The sequence below is a fragment of the Peromyscus californicus genome, unplaced genomic scaffold (genome assembly GCF_007827085.1).
Source record: "Peromyscus californicus insignis strain IS unplaced genomic scaffold, ASM782708v3 Scaffold_10__1_contigs__length_136768540, whole genome shotgun sequence".
Classification (NCBI taxonomy): domain Eukaryota; kingdom Metazoa; phylum Chordata; class Mammalia; order Rodentia; family Cricetidae; genus Peromyscus; species Peromyscus californicus.
This window is the reverse complement of record NW_026294391.1, coordinates 79,718,565-79,740,888: the sequence shown is the minus strand read 5'-3', so window position 1 is coordinate 79,740,888 and position 22,324 is coordinate 79,718,565. Positions and strand designations below refer to the sequence as shown.

At 36.9% G+C, this 22,324-nt stretch overlaps 2 protein-coding genes across 4 annotated transcripts in view; both read right to left on the bottom strand.

The window, feature by feature from the left end:
- Positions 1-22,324, bottom strand: part of Diaph2 (diaphanous related formin 2) — a 765,516-nt gene that overhangs the window by 575,246 nt on the left and 167,946 nt on the right. For all 3 annotated transcript variants that reach the window (XM_052735290.1, XM_052735298.1, XM_052735306.1), the window contains one exon: positions 11,583-11,722. In XM_052735290.1, the coding sequence (XP_052591250.1) occupies positions 11,583-11,722 (140 nt within the window). The remainder of the gene's footprint in view (positions 1-11,582; positions 11,723-22,324) is intronic.
- Positions 9,551-10,398, bottom strand: Rpa4 (replication protein A4). Its single transcript, XM_052735320.1, has one exon. The coding sequence runs from the start codon at positions 10,376-10,378 to the stop codon at positions 9,692-9,694; it is 687 nt and encodes a 228-aa protein (XP_052591280.1). The 5' UTR covers positions 10,379-10,398; the 3' UTR covers positions 9,551-9,691.

Genomic DNA, 22,324 nt, shown 5'->3' with positions numbered 1-22,324 from the left:
ACGAATCTCAATATGTAGATCTGGATAGCCTGGAACTCACTATGTAAAGCAAGCTGATCTCCAACTCACAGAGACCTGCCTGACTCTGCTTCTCAAGTACAGTTATTAAAAATGTGCACCACTACACCTTGTGAAAATATGTGTGTGAGAGTAAGAGGTGACTTATAGGAGCTCCCACTTTTTGCCAAATGGATCCTAACTGATGAAACTCTAGTCATCAGGCCTGGAGGAAGGTGCCTTTACTTGCTGTGCCATATCACTGGCCCAAGAAAGATAGTCCTCATCTTGAGGACCTAAAGTTAAGCATCCAAGATTTAAAGACAAAAGGCCTAGACTATTAGCAGTGACATTTACTAGGTGGATAAACTAAAATGGAATAAATTCCTTTCTGGACCTGAATGTCCTTATCTATAAAATGGAATCAATATTCATGATACCTTGGGTTGTACGCATATCTTAAAAGTTTTTATAAAATGGTCTGCAGGACAGTAGATACACATGTGTGTTTCTTATAATTTTTAATATTTTTTAAAGATACTTTTATAGCATTCAAGAAGACATTTCCATACAAATCTGAATTTCAAGACTAAGGTCTGACTTAGAGATGCAAGCTTAACCATTATACATATAAACACACACAAGTATCTCGATACATATTTATATGGATACACATATTGTTAAACCTCTTTATCCATGTGATCTGCATCCATAAATTCAACTACAGACAGAAAACATTCAAGAACAAAAATGTATCTGTATCAAACATGTACAAATGTTACTTTTCTTGTCATGAGTCCATAAACAACACAAATATAGAAACTATTTGCAAAAACATTCCATTCTTAAGTAGCATAAGTAATTAAATTATGAGGAAAAATAGGTTGGGAAGATAGTACAAAGGTAAAGAATACTTGTTGCTCATGCAGAGAACCCGGGTTCAGTTACCAGCACCCACATAGTAGCTCACAGCTATCTGTAACTCCAGTTTCAGGGAATCTGATGTCTTCTTCTTACCTTTGTGGGTACCAGGCATTCAAGTGATCAATCACATACATACATGCAGGTAAAACATTCATACACATAAAATAAATGAATGAGTAAAACAAAAATAAGTAATAATCAATGAGGGAAGATGCATGGTTATATGAAAATAAGGTACCATTTTATACAGGAGATTTGAGAATCAGGAGAGAAAACTACAACTGCACACAAAAGTCTCTATCGCTCTCACAAAACAGTATCTAGAAGACAGAAAGTACTCCAGACATGTCAAAAATTAACTGTTATTATTTAAGTACTTCAGAAATCAATTTAATGCAAGTTTAAATGAAAGTTAATGAACATTTAAGTGTATATAGTAGGTGTTCACTGAAGGTGTGATGAATGAAATATCTTCTCTGATTTTTTTATAAAATGTTTATAAATTACCATAAAAAGAGAATCACAATTATCAAATTATATTCAAGTATTTTTAAATTTCATAGGAAGCCTTAATAAATTTATGAATCAAGAAATAGTAACAGATTTTATTTGAAAACATTTTCAAACTTATACATATTTAATAAAGCCTAACTTCAATAAGTATATACACATACATTTCATATGTCTATGAACCACAGTGGGTAGATTATAAGTGAATTATACTCACCTACTAATGGAAGTCAGTAAATAAAGGGATGCTTATTATTAAAAACTTTTTTAAAAATCCACTCTATTTTTCAGATTTCTCATACATAAATGTCTTTTCCAAAAACAGTAAAGATACATACTCAAAATAAGTATCATATCCCTGAAGGTTTGGCTCACAAATAGGTCCACTAAGGAAAAGGAGCATTGGCCAAATCATTACCACTCTAAACAAAATTGAAAGAGTACGCACACCTTGGATGGGCAGTTGAAAATGAAATTTTTAAATGTTATACCTAACATGTATCAAAAAAAGCAAGGATAAAGCAATCCAGGAATTATAATATATTTGTTATTTCTACTAATATTATAGTTAGTGGTACTTAAATAATCTTCCATTATTTCTTTCCTACAGTAGAATCCCACTAAAGCATATGATTCTACTCAGAGGAATATACAGTGTGGGATTAACTAAAAATACCTAAAAGAACTCCAAAGAATATAGATGGCAAGGCAGAGGCCCTCAGAATATAGAAGAAAGGTTGCCTACCTACCATATTGAAGGGTACATATTAGAGCATTAGTTCCTAGACACAAAATAAGGTTAGCTTCCAAGATGATAAGGACTTTAGGGTGAAGGTCGGATTGTGGGGGAGCCATGCTTCTGGAGGTAACACTAGCAGAGTAGAAAAAAAATTAAAGCCTTCTGATCCATCCACTAGCTAGCCAGTTGAATCAGCTCCAACAATTACAACAGTGAAGTATAGTTACAGCCATAAATAGCACATCCTTAACTCCAAGTTTCTGCATTTATATTAGGTGCTGTAACAAGGTAATATTTTATCTTCTACATCATTTCTCTCAGTACCATGAATATAAGGAAGGCATGTCCTCAAATTGCCTTACCTACAGCATGATTTTCACTGGGAAAGGTAATGGTTTTAGAAAGAAGTAATCCACAATTCCCTCTGTATTAAAAATTATATTTTTCAAAAATTCATGATAGGGAGTGTCAGAAATATGGAGCTGCTGGATTGCTCCAAGATGGCAGAGATGAAGGATATATGGAAGAGGTGTCTGGCCAGAAAGGAGTACAGAGCCTCATCTCAGTGATCAGCTAAGGAATTCCCATCAAAAGCACTGTGGACAACCCAATTAGCACACAGTATGCCAAACTCACACACAACTTCCTCATGAAAGCATGGAGGACCATAAGCAAAATTAACCTACTTCCTCACTTCCTTCTAATTCACTACAAGAAAAATGAAATCATGGTTGCAATAGGAAAAGGCTCTTTCCTCATTTGAACCTGAACCTGATTCTTAATTACAAGTAAGACACTCTTAGTTTCCTGTATCATTCCCTAATGTAATGACTCCACTCCCAGGAATTATAGTGCCAATCATGTCAGGTGCAATATGGAAGTTACCTAAGAAACTATGCAGCACGAGTGATCAAGGGTAAGCAGGCAGCTTTACCCACTCCACAACAAGAGTCCCTCTACTGTTCCAATGAGTTCCTGGGAAGGCTCAGTTCTCATTTCCAGGTCTTGGAGCAAGAGCTTATGAGAGTCCTTCTGATCTTCAGTTAGCTTTGTCACCCTTGGAAAATTCTGGGTTTTTACTTTAACTAAAATAACTGAATTATTTTAAAAACTGTCTGCTAAATAATAGATTTACTCTGCTAACCATTAGTATATTGGTGGGGGTTGTTAAGTTTCAAACCCAGAACAAATAGCTGAGGTACAAAGTAGCCTGGCCACAAAGTTCATATTCTACCAGCATCCCTCTGTCCCTATCTGTTACAGGGTATGGCTGGCATACCCCACCCCTACCCTAAACTTTACAGCCCAGGGATTGGACTGTCCTTCCCCCAGAAGATCTTCCCTATATAATCAAGACATTTTGCTTACCAGCCCCTTTTGCACCTTTGGCCTTCTGGCTGCTGCTCCTGGTTTCTCTCTCTCCTCTCTGCCTGACCCTCCCCCTCTCCCCAAGTAGCCCAGTCCAGTCTCGTCCTGTCCACTCTGGACTTTCTCAGATATCCCTGCCTCTGACTACCCTTCTCCTACATGTCTACAATAAACATTCTCCTACACCATACCTAGGAACAGTCATGTCCTTTCCTTTTTATATCTTTTTTTTTTCAGGGATATCTACAAAGAGATGGAAGAGGAATATGGAAGGGCTCTAGCTGGCACAAGCATGGCAAAATGTCACCTACAGGTTTTGTCATTTACTTTTCTCTGAATTCCCTCTACCTTGCTAAACCATTAGTTTACATTCCTAAAGCTAGCCAGCTACCAAGGTCCCTTCTCTTATTTGAGCACTTTCTCTTCCTAAGGCTGATTATCAAGGTCCAGCTAACAAAGTATTGAAGTTCAGCAATCAAAAGCACCACCTTGTCTCTCCCAAATAACATGCCCAATCAAAATTAATCAATTCATCCTAACACATGGTTTCCTCTTTTCCCTTTTAAAACTGCCATTTGCCTATGGGCCATGTATGTCCCCTCTTTATCCAGGGGCAGTTCTTTGTCCCTCTGGGGCAAATACCCCTTCCCCTTCCCCTTCCCTTGTTCCTTTTTCCTTCTCCCTTGTACTGTATCTCCTGTCTTTATTATTCCCAGTCCTTTTATCCTTCTGAGGAACATAAATCCCTTTTTTGTGCTGAGAACTTGGTCTTGGGGTATCTTGTGACAATTTTGAGGTCCCTTCGAGTATGATTAAAATACATTAGATAGATTTATCAAAGAACAAAAATATTTGTTGGGGATCTTCCCTGGAGATGCATTCTCCGGACTCCACCCCTGAGAAAGCCCACCAAGCATAGCCTCCACCCAGGGAGGGTACTTAAAAGTCTGGCCTATAGATTTTTCCCTTGTGGTTCCCCCTTGTGGCTTCTCCTCCTTCCTGAGACTACCGGGAATATTTTGCTCAAAATAAAATTAAAATTAATAATTTGGCCTGATCTGACTTATTACATCAGCGGCTCTACTGGGGGGTTTAAACTTTTTAGCTGGTGTGTTGGCCAAATGGAGATGAGCTGGCCACTTGGGAAAACCATTCCACTATGTACACATGTTCTCGGCCAGACTAGATTGGCTCTAGGCCCGGTGAGTTCCCCTTCCAAAGTCACTGCCTTTAAGAGTCCAGGACACCCCCTACCCCTGATTTTGGAGTACCCTTGCCAAGATGAGGCCACACCTAGGGCACCCTGACATGTTCCCACTCATTTTGATCCTCCCTGGATGCCTAGGATGCTGGGAATCCAGGCCTTGGATCTTCCTCTGCAAGACTCAAAAGCCTAATGTAATGGTCATATCCCTTAGACTTCAGGTCCCAGCAGAGACTTGTGAATGGTTGCTTGTGGATTAAGTCGGATCCCCAATTTCTATGAAATTTTGTCCAAATAGGGTTTGCCTCACACTGTAAGTGTGAGCACCCCCCACACACACACACACAGCCAGGTTTATGAGCATTACATTCCTGACCCATCTTCTCCCTGTTTCTTGGCCTGCCAGCATCTCCTGCTTTCACTCTCTGTCTGCATCTCTGCTCCTCCACCACCACCACACACCCCCACCCCCGCCCAGTTCCTGCTCCTCAGCTCTCCTTGCTTGTTCCTTTCTCCTGTATCTGTTTTGTAAATGTTTCATTCTTCCATTTGTTACAGCATCTAAATGAAAGCTGGAGACATTGGCTGCTTCATGTCCACCATATGACTGTTTACTTCCCTCCCGATCCTGGGCAGCCCACTCTGCTACTGTTTCTATGTTATTATAAAGATAAACAGCTAAGAAATTGGGTATAGTTTAAAATCTTTAAAACTTGTAACTCCAGATTAAAATTGCTCTGGGAAACACCACATGGTCTGCCAATATCTTACAATACGTGGGAAGTCACCATTTTGGCTAAGGTTAAAGAGAGAGATCATATGACTTCAACACCTTTAGTGAGGGTGAACATGTGAACTGGCCCCACCAAGGAAACTTAGGTCTCCAATATATATTTCTCCATATGATAATTCCTGCCCTTTAATAAAAGCAAAGTTTATGAAAGATGTTTTAAAACAATGTTGGTTTGCTGAGGTATAAAGCTACACCTCCACGCATTCATGTATAAGGATGTATCTTGCTGAATAGCCAGATTTTATAGCATACAAGTGTTCCCTTATTATTGTTTTAAAAAACACTTAATTGTTTGCCAAATGTTAAAACTTGGTTGTGCCTTATGAATATATCTTAGGACCACAGCTGAATGCTAGAGACTGAAATATTCCTTCTAATCTTCTTGCTTTCACCAACATTGATAGGCTACAACTAACTAGGAAAACTGTATGTCCAGATTTAGCTCATTAGTTAAACAACATTTGTCTAATTAAGATATACCTAACAGATAATTATACCCTGATCCTCAAATGCTTCAGGGATCTGAGAATATGGCATTTTAATAAAAATAGAGACATGCCAGCTCCTAGCAGCATCCTATATCTCCTCCAAGAAACATGGAATCTTGCTTTAAATGTGGCAAAGCCAGCCACACAGCAAGAAACTGCTTTCCACTTTAAACTGGTGCCAAGACCCTGCCCAGAATGGACAACAGGAAACTGGGGGATTGATTGCCCCCACATTGCCAACACAGGGTGGGTCACTGTCCTCAAATTGCTACCCCACAGGAAAGTCTGTCATGTCATCTGGGCTTGGCAGCTGAAGACAGGTGCTGCCTCTGGGACTTCTGTCCCCCAATGACCATGGAGAAACCTGTGATTGCCTAGGTAGCTCAAAATCTGTCTCATTTCACTCATTTACTTATCCTTCTCAGATCTGATGGTGTTTGAGGACTAGGGTACTGATAGATTTGCCAGTTTAACAGCTCTCTCCCAATCCCAAGGCTATAAGCAGCTTGGTAGCTTGTAAGTTCATTAGCAAAATTTCCTATTAAAAGTTCAAACATTGACTATAAACAGTAATCAGGAGTTCTTAAATTTCTGTGGATTTTACTGGTCCCAGCTTTTAGAGACAAGTTAGGATTAGAAAGGGTATGTAAGCTTGCAGGCATGTTCAACTCTGTTCCTCCCTTGTCTCTCAGCCTCTCTCCCTCCCTCCCTCCCTCCCTCCCTCCTCTTTCATTCACTCAACCATTTCTGTTCAGTGAATTTCCTCTGGTTATAGATGTAAAAGTGTGTTTCATTGGGCTGAAACCAGGACCTATGAAAATGCTCACACCTTTTAACCCAAAGTCATAGCCTTTTGCTGTGACAAATGTAAATCACTTCCAGTTGATTTTACAGACACCTGCAAGTTCCTACAGAGGTCTACTCCTCTCCTTGTGCCCAGGCCAACCTGCAAGGAGTCCTACAGATACACCAGCCAATGGGGTGAGTACCACAGGTTGATTTCACCCACATGCTCACTCATGAAAAGCTCCATTATCTCCTAACAATGGTTGACATTTTTACAGCACAGATAGAAGCATTTCCCACCACTGGGGAAACAGCAGATGTGATGAGTCAGGTACTTCTGAATACATCATCCCCCCAAGCTCCTGGAACATCAGTATTGGTACCACCTCTCCAGACTCAAGAGCATATCTACTCTTTCCTCTAGCTCATTCACCCTTACCTCTTCTGAACAATCAGGGCATATCTCTGTTCCATTCCTTTTTCCATGGCTAGTCAATAATAATAATAATAATAATAATAATAATAATAATAATAATAACCTATTTTTTTCTCCTAGCAACTTGCCTTCTCTGCCTCCTCAAGAAACAAGTTCCTGAGGTCTCCAGGATGGCTGCTAATCAAATGCTTCTTCATCCACACCTCCCACTGTGCATGACCCCACTGACTCCTGATTTCCCCCTCCCCATGTCATCCCTTGCCAAGTGGAAGGACCCAGACTTGAACCTGCATCCATATATACCCAAAAAGGTTGCGATGTTGGGAATCTTCCCTAGAGCTGCTCACTCCAGACCCTGCTGGAGATGTCTTTCTGTATGCTGCGAATATGTTGCTCTGATTGATTGATAAATAAAACGCTGATTGGCCAGTAACCAGGCAGGAAGTATAGTATAGGTGGGATAAGCACAGAGGAGAATGCCGGAAAGTGGAAGGCTGAGTCAGGAGATGCTGCCAGCTGCCGCAGCCATGAGAAGTAAGATGTAAAGTACTGGTAAGCCACAAGCCATGTGGCAACTTATAGGTTAATAGAAATGGGTTAATTTAAGATATAAAAACTAGATAGCAAGAAGCCTGCCACAGCCATACAGTTTATAAGTAATATAAGTCTCTGTGTGTTTACTTGGGTCTGAGTGGCTGCAGGCCTCAGCAGGACTAGTGAAAACTCCAACTACAAGACCCTGAAAGCCCACCAAGCAGTGGCTCCACCCCTCCTGGAGTGTACTTAAGATCTGGCCCACAGACTTCCCCTTGCAGTTCCCCCATGTGGCTTCTCCTCCTTCCTGGGACAGCTGGGGAAAGTTTTGCTCAGATTAAACCTAGACTTATTAATTTGGCCTGATCTGACTGATTATTTCAGCAGCATTATTCACTACTGGGGGATTTAAACTTTTTAATATTGTTTTTAAAATACCATTTATAAGAGCTGGAAAGATGATTCCGCAGTTAAGAATGCTGTTCTTACAGAGAGTCTGAGTTCAGTTTCCAGCACCCACATGGTGGTTCACAAACATCTGTCACTCCAGCCAGAAATATGATGCCCTCTACTGATCTCCAAGGGTACCAGGTGCACATACATACATTCATGCAAAACACTCATGTGCATAAAATAAACATTCTTTTAAAAAGTAAAAAAAAATAAAATTAAAAATTTTAAATAGCATTTTGAGGGGAGGAAACATTGACTCAAAAAATCTTTTGCAAGACTTTTCAGTAATTAGTTTAAGGACTGATCATAAAAGACCACTACTTTCTGATTTTTTTCCTGAACACAGATTACTGACTGCTAAAGAGCTAAAGGATTTTATGGGGTTTATGTCTACTTTTAATGAATAAATACAACCAATATTCTTTTCTACCTATCTGAATATAATTAAACACACACAATCAAACAAGTAATTTGAAATACACCATTTTTATTGTGTGTGTAATAGAGGGCGTAATGATCAAGGACTTAAAAGCCTCTCACATTTAATATAACCTATACTAAAATGAATTACTACTAGTAAGATGGTGTTTGGTGCTAAAATAAAACAAAAAATTTATACTTCATAATAAACACTGATAACCCTTAAGAACATTAAACTATTTTCTAATAAACTTGGGGGGAAAAAAGCACACAGGAAACTTAAATTTTTTTTGCAAAACTTTAATGGGACAATTTAGTTAATTTCTGCTCAAGTCACTAAGTCTTGTGTTTCTATAACTGTTTGTTTAACTCTAAGCAAAACAACATGTTTTGCATCAAGTAGAACATCTAATAATGTTGATCATACACCAGCATGACAAACACAGTCTGGCATCCACTGTAATTTAAGGGAAAAAGCAAAACCATTAAACTTTTACATGTTTAAAGAAAATATTTGAAGATGACTCAAAATGAGTGAACTGCTTAAATGTGCAGTAAAATCTTATTTTTAAGTAAATAAATCAATGTTGAACAAAATTACTCAAAAAAATTGATCTGAATATTTGAAATCATAACTTATTTTCAGTAAAGCTGTATTTCTTGTATCATATTTAGGAAAAGTTAACATGACAAAGATTAATTGAAACAGGAAAAATAATTCTAATTTGGACACAATTTTTTTTTTCTTTTACAAATCTATCCTAGGGTATTTCTACTATTTTGGAAAGAAACTGTATTAAAGTCCAGTCTTTGGGTCCAACACTCCTCAAATACCTTCAGAACAAGTTCAACAGAGCTAGAAATAGCACGATGTTAACAGATGCCAGCTGAGAACTTCGCTCAGTTTTGTTTTTTGGTTTGTTTGTTTGTTTTTGTTTTTGTTTTTTACTTTTCATTGTCTTTCGAAATAAATGGTATTTCCTAAAAGTCAAAACAGCAGAACAAAAACATCTTCAGAAAGAGCACTCAGTTCTTTGTCTCAGCCAACAATTTTAAGGTGTTGGCGATCTATGGTGGGAGAGATGTGTCCTGTCATAATCAGATACTCAATGGCTTGAGTGATGGCTTCCTCAGTAACTCCAAGGAGCTCCCTTCGCAGCTCAGTGACAGCCTTCCCTTCCTGGTGAGAACACTCTTGAATCAGAAACAGCACCTCCTTATGGATGAAATTAAGACCAGAATACTTAGAAACCCTGGCAACTGACACTGGGGCTCGGGACTGGGTCAAGAGCTGCCTTCCTGGGGTCACGCCTTCACGGCTTTGAACCAGCATCATGTGGACATTGACGACCTCCAGGGTGTGTGTGGATAGCTCATTCATATCTTCTAGAATGCGGATGCTCAGGATCCCAAGCAGTGTGGTTCCATCCGAGGACTGGAGGACACCAAGCACTTTTGCATACACTCCAACTGGCAGTGGAATTACAGGTTGCCTGGCTCTCTCTCGAGACAGGGGCTGCCTGCCCTCAATGCCCTTCGCGGTCATATCATCGATCTTGTACATGATGTACTGAGAAGCTTTCTTGGCCTCCATGATCATCCCCACGATGGAGACCCGATGAAGTGCAAACCCCCTGATCTTAAACACATTATCAACCTCAATGGCAGTTAGCAACTGGCTTATGAAGCAAGGCACAATGCTGTGAATGCCAGGCCTGCTCATCATGGTCAAGGGAAGCCCCAAGTCCTGAGCTCTGGCTTGCTCATGGCTGCCACTAGCTCCACTAGCCCCATCACAACCAGAAAAGCTGTCATTGCTCCCCAACCCACCCTCACTCATCATCTTTTGAGGACTAGGTGAGTTTTGATGGCTCGACAAGCAGAGGTGTGTTGGACTCACAGGGTGACTTCTCCACAGAAGCTCACTGGCAGTCTCTGGACTCTGGGGAAGACAGTACCTCCAACCGCCTCTAGAGCTTTGGCAGAATGCCAGTGCCCAATGCCACGCCTCACAGCCAACCTCACAACCAACCTCACACTTACTGAGCAGCCAATCAGCTATCAAAAGAGGCAGTTGCTGCCCATGCTCCCAGATTCTCGCGAGATTACAAAGCCCTCTTTCGAGTGCTTTTTGTTGCTATGCAGAATTTTAAATATGGGAAGTATGCCAACTGCCCAGCAACTGTATGCACTTGTTCCCAGATTCTCGCGAGATTACAAAGCCCTCTTTCGTGCGCTTTTTGTTGCTATGCAGAATTTTAAACATGGGAAGTGTGTCAACTGCCCAGCAACTGCAATTCGTACACTGGCGAGATTTAAGACTTTAAGGCTTGTTACTACCAATAAAGAATTATTATTCAAATCCTTTGCTATCAAGGACCTGCCTCTTAATAAATATCGGAAGATAGTTAAATGAATGAATAAAATAGTGAGGAGTTTATTAATAGTCTCCATTTCTTTATTGGTAAAAATAATTTTGGCTAGCTCAGAGTTACAAAAATGTGTAGGTAGTCTATGTGAACCTTAAATATAATATGAACTTATATATATTTTATATATAATCACATATAAAAGGAATAAAATTTTAAGTCAATATAATTAATGTGTTTTGTAGATAAATAATAATAATTATCTGGGTATACAAATAGACTAACATGCAAATGTCAACATTTAACTTCTGGATTTAAGTCCTTCTCAAAAAGGAGATAAATATTCAACAATTATCTATATTTTTAAATCATACATTATTAAATATCAAATTAGCTTAGCATATGTTTTTAAACATTTAGAACCTGACAATCAGATATTGCTATTAGATGACAATATACTTCTGTACAGAAAAATCTTGAGGTTAAAGTAACTGATTATACCAAATATCTATATACAATGCAAAATGTATAAATCCTATCAAAATGATAAGAACTGCCTACCTCACAGGATTGCTGGTTAAGGAAACCCTCAGAGATTCCAGACAGTTGAGAAGTTTCTCATCTGAAATACCCGATCGCAATTCATGAACATATTCTTGTGAAGACAGGGTACATTCATGCTTGCTGTTTTTTAGGCCACCCTATAAAACAAACAGAAGATGCCACTTTAAACAGGTATCAAGGTTTTTTTTTTTTAATCTTGAAAGTAAAATAAAACATAGACTATATAAATAACATTATGACATTTTCAAACAAAGTGTGTTTTAATAGTCTTCTCGCCTAAGCAATATTGAGATCTAATGCCTTGAATGCCAAGTTAAAAAACAAAAGTAATTTTAACTACAAAAATAAAAATTGTATCAATATTTTACTTTGTGTGAGTGCTTCCCCCACCCCCTTTTTAAATACAAGGAATGAGACTCAGGGCCTTAAACATGGTAGGTAACACTCTAAATCCATGTTATATTCCCAGACCAACAATTTGTCAAAGAACTGAGTGGCAAGACTACTGTGTATGATACACCATTCTCCTCAGCCCCTTTAAAAGAAAATTGTATTAGCTGGTACTCAGAGCCTGAAAAGAACACTGATGTGAATAGCAAAAAGTACTATTGATAGAGTTACTTAAACTTACATTCCAAGTATTAGGATTAATATTAGCTACTCCTCCTTAACTCACAACATAAACATTGTTAAGTCATCTTATTAATTTTGTAGTTGACAGATAACATATTTATATTCAGTTGTATGAACTACAGAAAAGAAAATTTAATATAAAATATTATACATAACCTAAATCTATTGAAAGGTATCTGAGTATCACTCTATTTCAAAATCAAGTGAATTTATTAAAGTATAAAACAATACAGTCTCCCATTAGCATGTTAATTAATTGAATCAATCACAAGCATATAATTCCCAAATAGTCACCTGTTACTACCATGTTGTAGATCAATCTTTAAAAGTCATTAAATATACTTATCAGATAGCAACTTGTCTTTAGTTTAATTTTCAGTGTATATGTGGTTATTTCTCAAAGACATTATCTCATCACAGCTTTATCACCTTGTTGTAACCATGTAAGTAGTTCAAGGAAAAGGCTGATGATAGGAAAATATCAACATGTTCAACATATTAATTACTTATAGTTTGGTCTTCCAGATAAAGTCATCTTTTTGTTTATTTTTGTTTGTTTGTTTTTAGTTTTTCGAGATAGGGTTTCTCCGTGTAGCCCAGGCTGTCCTGGAACTTGCTCTATCGACCAGGCTGCCCTCAAACTCAGAGATCCACCTGCTTCTGCTTCCTGAGTGCTGGGATTAAAGGTATGTGCCACCAACGCCCTGTGATATAACTAATTTTAACTGCACCATTCCTATAACATGATAAAAATCTCCGTGAGTTCGAGGCCAGCCTGGTCTACAGAGTGAGTTCCAGGAAAGGTGCAAAGCTACACAGAGAAACCCTGTCTCGAAAAAAAAAAATGTACTAAAATGGGTAGAATAATATGCCACATGCATTACTCTGAAAACTAGTAATACAAATACACTAAACTTTGCAAGTTTATAGTCAGAAACTATGTTTATGGAATCCTCAAATTTGCTTTTTAGGTAATAGGTCACACTGATCCATTTGGGAAGTTTCTATGTACAGTTCATTTGTATTCTGTCATTTTCTCTGTCTTGAAGATCTAGTCCAAGTCCTCAATGCTGGTCCCATCATGGAAGTCTCAGCATTAAAATATTGTCCCTTCTGTGTTCAAGGTATCCTCACAATATGTAAACTACTTGCTTTATATAAGTATATCATGTTCAACTGCCTCCCCCACTATAACAAAAGCTGTACCAAGGAAAAATATTCCCTGCACTGATCATCACTGTATCCCCATGTATGAAGTAACTTGAGCATAGAGTAAGCCATGGACATATATTCTGGAAGGATGGATTAGTAATAAGAAAATGAATGGAAGACAACACATTTGATTATGCTAAGCTTCTAAGACCAGTTAATATGCATTGTTACAGTGGTGACACTTAGGAGATTAGCAAGGAACATTCTTGGGTATGTTTGTTACAGTGATCAGTCCAGTCATGATGGATCTGACATGATCAACAATATAATCTATTAATGGATTCAAATTTTAAATAGACTATTATGAAAGGAGAAGCCTAATTTGAGGAAGTGGTCACTGGAGGTGTGACTTTGCAAAGTACCATTTTTCTTTGTTTTCTGCTGCCCATGGTGGGAACATTCACGTTCTGACATGTGCTCCTATATGTAAAGATTCTTCCTTTCCTCAGACACAAATGCCTTTCAAAGTCACACCCCCGTAGGCACTTCCAAAAACTCTGAAACTGTGTGCCAATATAAGAGTTCTCTCTTTAACCTTTTGACTCATAAATTTGTCAGAGTGGCCCCAAGTCTAATACAGACTTGTTTCAGAATGTGATAGCTTGTAAAAGTTTCAGGCACAAGATGGTCAGAGAGACTGAGTTCACAATAAGTAGCATTCCAAGGAACCATGCCCTGATTTATCTTGTAGCATCCTTTGGGTGGGAATATGTAGTAGTCTTTATAAACATTTTGCTCATGCATAGGGATAGGAAATATCTCAAAGATAGTGCATATAAAGATGTTCAAAAGATGTCCTTATATGTATCCTATCATAGACACAGAAAATGTTCACTCCACTTGCTAAATGAAATTTAATAGGATTATATTAATGGACACATGTGGCCACGGCTGACATGCTGTTTATGAACACTTAAACCAGCACATCATGGAGGAAGTCACCCTTCTGCACATCTACAAACCAACATTTTTAAAATATTTTCTCAGTTTTTGTTGTCTTTTCCTTTTTTTTTCTTTTTTTTTGTTTTTGTTTTGTTTTGTTTTTAGAGCAGGGCTTACTTTGTAGCATAGTCCTTCCTTGAAATCACTTTGTAGCCAAGGCTGGCCCTGAACTTCTGACAATCCTTCCATGGCAGGCTTCCAAGTAGTTATGATTATAGACATGAAGCCACCATGCTCAACTTTGGAAAGAAATTTAAGTGATGTCATTTGCATACCTAATTGTTATAAGGAATGGAAACAATTCAATGTATAAGAGAGAAAACAATGTTTATAGAATAAAGTTTTTCACAGTTAAAAGTACTTTGGAGTTTTAACATAAGTTCATGTTTGCACATTACAAAAACATGACAGCTTGTTAAAGTTAGAGTGGTTCTTGAAAATCAGTTCTTTTAACATTATCATTATAGAAATAAAGAATCCAGGAGAGCATTGTGAAGCAATGACAGGTGAATCTCTTGAGTTCAAGGCCATACTGGTTAACATAGTGAGTTCTAGGACAACCAAGACTACACAATAAAAAAAAAGTAGAATCCAAGGAATAGCTAATTACTGAGCATAATTAGTGAGGTCTCAGGACAAAAGTATAAATATTTTAACTTTCCATAATTTATTTATCCTTTCTATGCCACTTTTCCTAATCTTGAAGCAACAGGTATTTAAGTCTGAAATCTCTATTTAAAAAATGTCAAAGTGTTAGATTACCTTCAGAATAATCAATATGGCACAACATAATATTAAAGAAATAACCCTGAAACAAAACACTGCAATAGATTAAACTAAATCTCACTGTACTTAATAGGGCTGTAATACAAGAATGGCTTATTATTAACATCCTGTTCTGATACTGAACAAAGGCAACAACTAGATAATGGATGGATAATAATTGAAATTTTAATTAGCTGCTCTGTATGAGATTAATGAAAATTACCACTGTGCCCATTTGATCTTTAAAAAATAATGTAGTCAACGTTAGTAATTAGAGTACAACATGCTATTCCAAAGCTAGGTGAATAAAAAGCTTTCCTCATTTGAAGCCATTCCTTAATTTGAAAATCATTAGAATGGAGAAACTTGTCCGTATGACTATGCTTATATTATTATAAGACAGTACACAGAGAACTAAAAGGTATTTTAGGTCACATCCCCCCTTACTCTAAAATAAAATTTTAATATCAAAACTAAACAAGAAATTTTAAATATTAAAAAAAAACATTCTAATTATGTAGTGGAAATAAATACTTCTGGATTTAGTGACTTGGACCAATCTTTTTCCTTTTATTTTTTAATGTAAGAACAGATTGACTTTTAATTTGAGAAAAAGCTTCAGAATCTTAGTTGTAAACATACCGCACTGGAAGGAACTATTGATTGTACATAGGTCTTTCAGCTACAGTAAGCACACAGATAGCAATTACTATCAATGGTTCCACCTTTAGAGAGTGCAACGTTATCTGGAAAAATGGGAATACTGTTACAGCTTGTACTGGTGAAATTTTGTCAACTGGATACATTCTGAGAAGACGGAACCTCAAGTAAGGGACAGTTCTATCAAACTGCCCTGTAGACATGTCTTTGGGCATTTTCTTGATTGATGTGGGAGTTGCTGACTGGAAGTAGTACATCCCCTAAACAGGTAGTACTAGAAAGCAAGCTGAGCAAGCCATGAAGAGTAAACCAGTAAAGCAGAATTCCTCTATGCTCTCTGCTTCAGTTCCTTTCCCACGGGTTCTGCCCTGACTTTCCCTCATGACAGACTTTGATAGGGATATGTAACCTATGTAAAATCTTTCCTCCCCAAGGTGCTTTTGCTCAGTGATTCATCACAGCACAAAGACAAGCAAACTATGACACTGAGACTGACTATGTTTCATACATAAGTCAAGTTTCTTTGGCTACTTTAAAAAAGTGAGTTTCTTAAATATGATTGTAGCTCTCAAAAATACAATATTGTAAGTTAGTACATTTGGAATTATATCTACAAAGATTCCTGTGTTGATCCTTATAATCCTACAACATTAAAAACACAAACTGAAAAGCCATTTTCCATATCAGTTCCATTAATTTAAGTAAGAAAAAGAAACACAAAATCAAAGTGTCTAATGAGGCATGTGGTAATATTATAAATTTGAATGTATTACTGAACATTTAAATAAAATATAAATATCTTTATTGAAAAGATAAATAAAATATCTTTATTGAAAAGATTTTTCATATAATATATTCTGATTATGATTTCCTCCTCCCCCAACTACTCCCAGGTCATCCTTACTACCCCACCCACCCAAAAATATCTGTTAAGGGAAAAGTACTAAACTTACGTAATGAACTCATCAAATAAATGTATATAAGGATTCTTAAATTACGTTATTTAAAATAATGTTATATTTAAGCATTTGTTTCTCTAAAAGCCTTATGCTCTACAACTTTAATACATTAAATTCAGTATATATTACAGTCTTTTAATTTACAGGAAATATAGAGAATAAGATAATGCATAATATCAATTAAGGTCTATATCAAAAATCTGAATAAAAAAATTACCATCATGCAATAACATCATAGAGTGTAATTTCCCATTGCAGTAAACACAGTTTTCAATTAAGGTATTTTCAGAGAATGAAATGTGCAAAGTAAGAAAATAAATACCAAATTCTAAGGCAAGATAGCATCAAAAGTTTCCTATAGCAGTGTGGACCATTTTTTCTCAAAAGGATGTGACTAATTTTATTAAAATGTGATAAATTTAAACGTTTGATGAAAGGAAAAATACCTATAATGTTTCTTCTGAAATAACTTATTAAGGCTTTAAATATATGAAATGTCTCTTAAGAATTTCACAACAAAATTGTAGAGCCCAAGGGTATCAGGAAATAAAATACTTAAATCATTCCTTGGGCCCATGTACTATGAGAAATAATATATAAGCTAAGAAACTGTGAACATATATTTAACCCAGACCATATGTGTATGTGTGTGTGTGTGTGTGTTATGTGCAAATATTTTATTATAACAAATACTCAACCATTATGATCTGCTAGTGAAAGCAAATTTTAACACTTAATATTCAATAGTAGTCACTATGGATAATAAACAATCAATTGGAGTTTTTCCTTTTGTATCTAACAATAAATGGGAGGGTAATTCTATACATAAAACTTACCCATAATTGGCTTATGAAACTACTATTAAGCAATTATTGTGAACAATGTGCATATGGCTGAATGATACCAAGTAAATCTTCCAAACTATAAGTTGTGTCTAGCATTTTTATGAGCTCTTATCACCACTCATACTACTTGAGGTAGAAAAAAGTATAAGTACTGTGTATATCTTTAAATTGGCAAAAAGCTCTTGATATATATCAGCTAATGAAATGTAAACAGACAGAAAATAACCCAAAGATTCTTAACCTGGGTTCCAAATCCAGGCAGTGTGCAAATTTTGAGAGGGAAACATAACATCTTTATTTTCAGAAAATGTTATATTAAGTTTAGTGCTCTTTGATATTATGAATGTAGATAAAAAACTACAGAGGTAAAACCGCTCATACAACCTAGTAACCTACAGATAGTTTTCTACTGTACTACAACACACACTTGTGGAAGTATTTGAAATATAATGTATGCTTATTACATACAAACTGCCACCCTCTTCTTTTATTTAACAAAAACCATAAGGAAGTATACTATTTCTTGATCTGTAACCTATTTTAAAATAATAGAAATATGCATAAAATTGTAAGAAATAATTCGCAGAGATCTCTTACTCTCCCCAATCACAGCATCCTGCAAAGAAACATTCTAATATCACAGCTGCAATACTGATATTGACAAAAATGCAAGTATCTTATTCATAGTATCCTAATTTTACCCACATTTACTTGTATGTGTGGTATATGTGTTCTATATGAAAAAAGTTGAATGCAATATTATCACCTGTACATTAATACAGCCAACATTCAGACAGCTCCATTCCCACAATGATCCCTCGGGTTGCCCTTTCATAACTACATCCATCACCCTGTCACAACTTTCTACTCTGAAAGCCACTAATCTCTTTAACATTTCTATAATTTGTATTTATTAATGTTACATATGTGTATGAAATTATACCCCATGTATACATTTGAGATGGCCTTTGTTATGCATCATACATCATACTTGGAGAGTCACACAGATTACTGCATAAATCAATAGTGTACTTTTATTGGTAAGCGACATTTAACATCATTGCTATTGTCATAGTTTATTTAACCATTTACCAAGTGAAGAACAATTTTAGTGATTGGGCATAAATCTCATAGGAATCTCCATACATAGGTTACTATATGAAAATGTTCTATAAGGTCCTAGGTTATTTCAATTTTTGAAAATATTTGAATAGCATATCTTAGAGTAATTGTTCTACCTTTTTTTCCTGTGTATTTGATATCTGCCAATTAAATATGTGATTCTAAGATGGTACACCTAGGCTCATTAGTATGCTCAAGAGTCCTAGAGCACAAAACAAGAAGCCTAATGGTGGCCTGCTTCTTGTATTATACAATTATATCACATTTACTCTACTCACTATTATGAGAAAGGAGGATGTATCTCTATATAAACAGCTACTTTAAAAACCAGAAAGGATTCTATCAATTATACTGTACTAGTTCAAGACAGGAAAAAGTGTGAAAGCTTATCAACATTTGTTATATCGAGGCAAAACTATGAAGAAATGTAAGTTTTATGTTTTCACTATATGGTCTATCATTTTACAGATCCAATTGCAATACTAACTTTAGACACTAATTTGGCACTAATTAAGACTGAAAGACTTAGTCATCAATGGTATCTTACATGTTTATAGCACAAAGAGCTTTCATCAAACCTCCTGTACACCATTTAATTTTAGTCTAACAACTAGGGAAGATATTGCTTAAAAACTGCTTCTGACACAGTCTTCTGGGGTGTGTGTGGATTATTTACAATGGAGTATTATAACAAAGGGGAGGGAGTAAAAGTTTCCTCATCATTCTTCACCCTTATGAGTCTTGTGAAACTGGTCAGTGTGTCGCTTGAATCCTGAAACTTAGGTTCTTGTTCTACAAAATGAAAATAATATGATGTCTGTAGGCTTATTGTGAGAGTAAAATAATAACAGTGGTAAAGAAGAATGTCTGGTTGTTCCATTTTGCTTTTCTGTTGCTGTGATAAAACACCCTGACCAAAAGCCACTTGGGAAGGAAAGGATTTTTTTTTTATCTTCCAACAGTCAGATTACACTCTATCATAGAGGGTAGTAGGGGCAGGAAATCAAGGCAGGATCTTTATCCAGAACCCACAGAGGATCACTGTTTACTGCCTCTTTCTTTCTCTAGTTATACTCAGATTGCTTTCTTACATAGTGCAGACCCACCTGCCTACAGATTGTGCTGCCCTTGTACATCAATCATCTCTCAAGATCAACTCTCATAGGTATGGCCAAAGGCCATTCGGATCCAGGCAAATCGTCAACTGACTTTCCTCTCCTCAAGTGACTCTGGGCTGTTAATAAATATTAACCAGGCACTGGTATATAGTAATCATTTAATTAGTATGTACCTATATGGCATGCTAGCTTGTCATTAATTTCATGATTTCATGAATGCCCAAACAATTATGAAAAATTATCAATGACATAAAGTTATTAGCTTCTGGTCAACTATATTTTTAAGAAGAGGTAGGCTTCTAATCTTCCTGGAACTGTATCACAGGTAAGAGGCCAAAAGTATATTTTCAGAGTGCATAGGAATCCTTGACTGGCTGAGGAAGGAATGTGCAAAAGAGAGGGCTAACTTGGAAAATCTGTCTTCTGTTCCCCTAATAATGAAGGCATTTACACATTTATATTCTGCTGAATATTCCTGCCAGCAAAGTGATTCTAATGTTAAATAAAATAAAAGTTTTAAGCACACTAAGCTACACAATCTCAAAGGCCCAGCTATTTTGAATGTGTGATTCATAGCAGGCTATTATATGTGTAGTAGAACAGAAATTTTGCTTTTTTTGTGAACTAAGTTGAGTTTACTACTCTACTCTCTACTCATCCATTAATAATGCAGGTTTCCGAGCCGGGCGGTGGTGGCGCACCGGCTCGGAAACCTGCACTCGGGAGGCAGAGCCAGGCGGATCTCTGTGAGTTCGAGGCCAGCCTGGACTACCAAGTGAGTTCCAGGAAAGGCGCAAAGCTACACAGAGAAACCCTGTCTCGAAAAACCAAAAAAAAAAAAAAAATGCAGGTTTCCACTGTCTTCATGAAGCAAGAACATGAACACAAAGTTTCCATTATCAGGCAGAGAGGGTCCTTCTCGTATTAGAATATTACCACTCAGCATGTAGTGTATTCTCAGGTCTGGCAATCACTGAGAATCTGTGACCCATGATGTCATAGCAGAGCTCACATTCTGCTACATAATGATCAGAAAGAAGATTATCGTAATAGGTGGTAAAGTATGAGAGTTTGAAGAATCATGAATCTATTTGAGGGTATAAGTTCAAAGACTAATAAGTGCTATTCACTTAAGGAAGACTAAGCTATTTTGGTCAAACTTTAACCACTGAGATACAAAAACTCAAACACAGCATGTTTGGAGATTTGCTAGTACATCAATGAAACTGAAACTCAGAGCTGATAACTCTCAAACTAGAATTCTTAAACATAGTTTAATGGTTTCTGCTGCAGATAAGGTAATCTTACAACTTCACAGCTTCATTTCTTAAGATAAAAGCATTAAGCATAAACTGAATTACTTGTCTAAACACCTTCTAACCAAGTCCAGCCACCTAACCTCCCCTTTTATATTTGTATCAAAGATAATATTTTTGCTGGAAATTGAAACATTCATTACTGAATCCTGATGAAATAACTTCAGTATGAAAAAGTATTTGTACCAAAATAAACACCAAATGACATCACCACATGTTGCCTGTACTCATTAAACTTTAACTGCGGATCAGACAGGAAGCACAGGTGGCACCGCTGGGTCATCCTATATGGCACTGTAGGCACAGAGAGTCCCAAAGTGTCTACCTGCAGTCTGTTCACATCATGAATAGCAATATAAAATCAGAAAATCATTTACCACTCAAAGGATGGCTAATTTAAATTTCATTGCCTTCTTTATTTTTTATTTATTTAAAGAATGACTGTTCAGTTGTCAAGGACAAATGTGATCATGTGATAAAAGTACCATAGTTAGAAGGAAAGGAGAATCATTAAAGACACAGAACGATTTCATCTATGTAAGTGGGCTGGAGATCTGGGGCAATAAAGACAGAAATACCAACATGTTCCCCAAGGTGAGGCAGCGTTTGATGTGTTAACGTCATCGGCATGTTACACATCAATAAACTGGGGATTGGAAAACCCGAGCAAGACCATGGTACAGATAAGTAGTAGAGCCTGAAATTAGATACAACTTCCTCCTTAGTAGTAGTAATAAAGTGGTGTTCAAGATGACCAAGGGAAAAGATGTACAACCGGAGACTCTGAGTCAGCATTTACTTCTTGCCCTCACTTTTAAAAAGAACTGATAGAGGGAGATGATGTCAAACTTGGCATCAACCTGATCAAGTGAAATAAATGGATGACAGAATACCAGTTCATCTGCTTCACTCCCTCCTAAAAAAATCAACTAACAATTATTCACAGTGAAGAACACCACAGTGAATGACTTGTAAGACTGTAGCATTCCCTTGCACCATAGAATAAAGTCACTATACAGCCATAAGAGATGAGGTTCACTTGATAGCCCTTTCACTTTGACTATTAGAAACATACACAAAGGCCCCCTGGGTCCATGGTTTCCAAAAAGGAAGGAAGATCTGGAGGGGGATGTTCAACTTCCCCATGACTATAGGAGCCTTTCCATG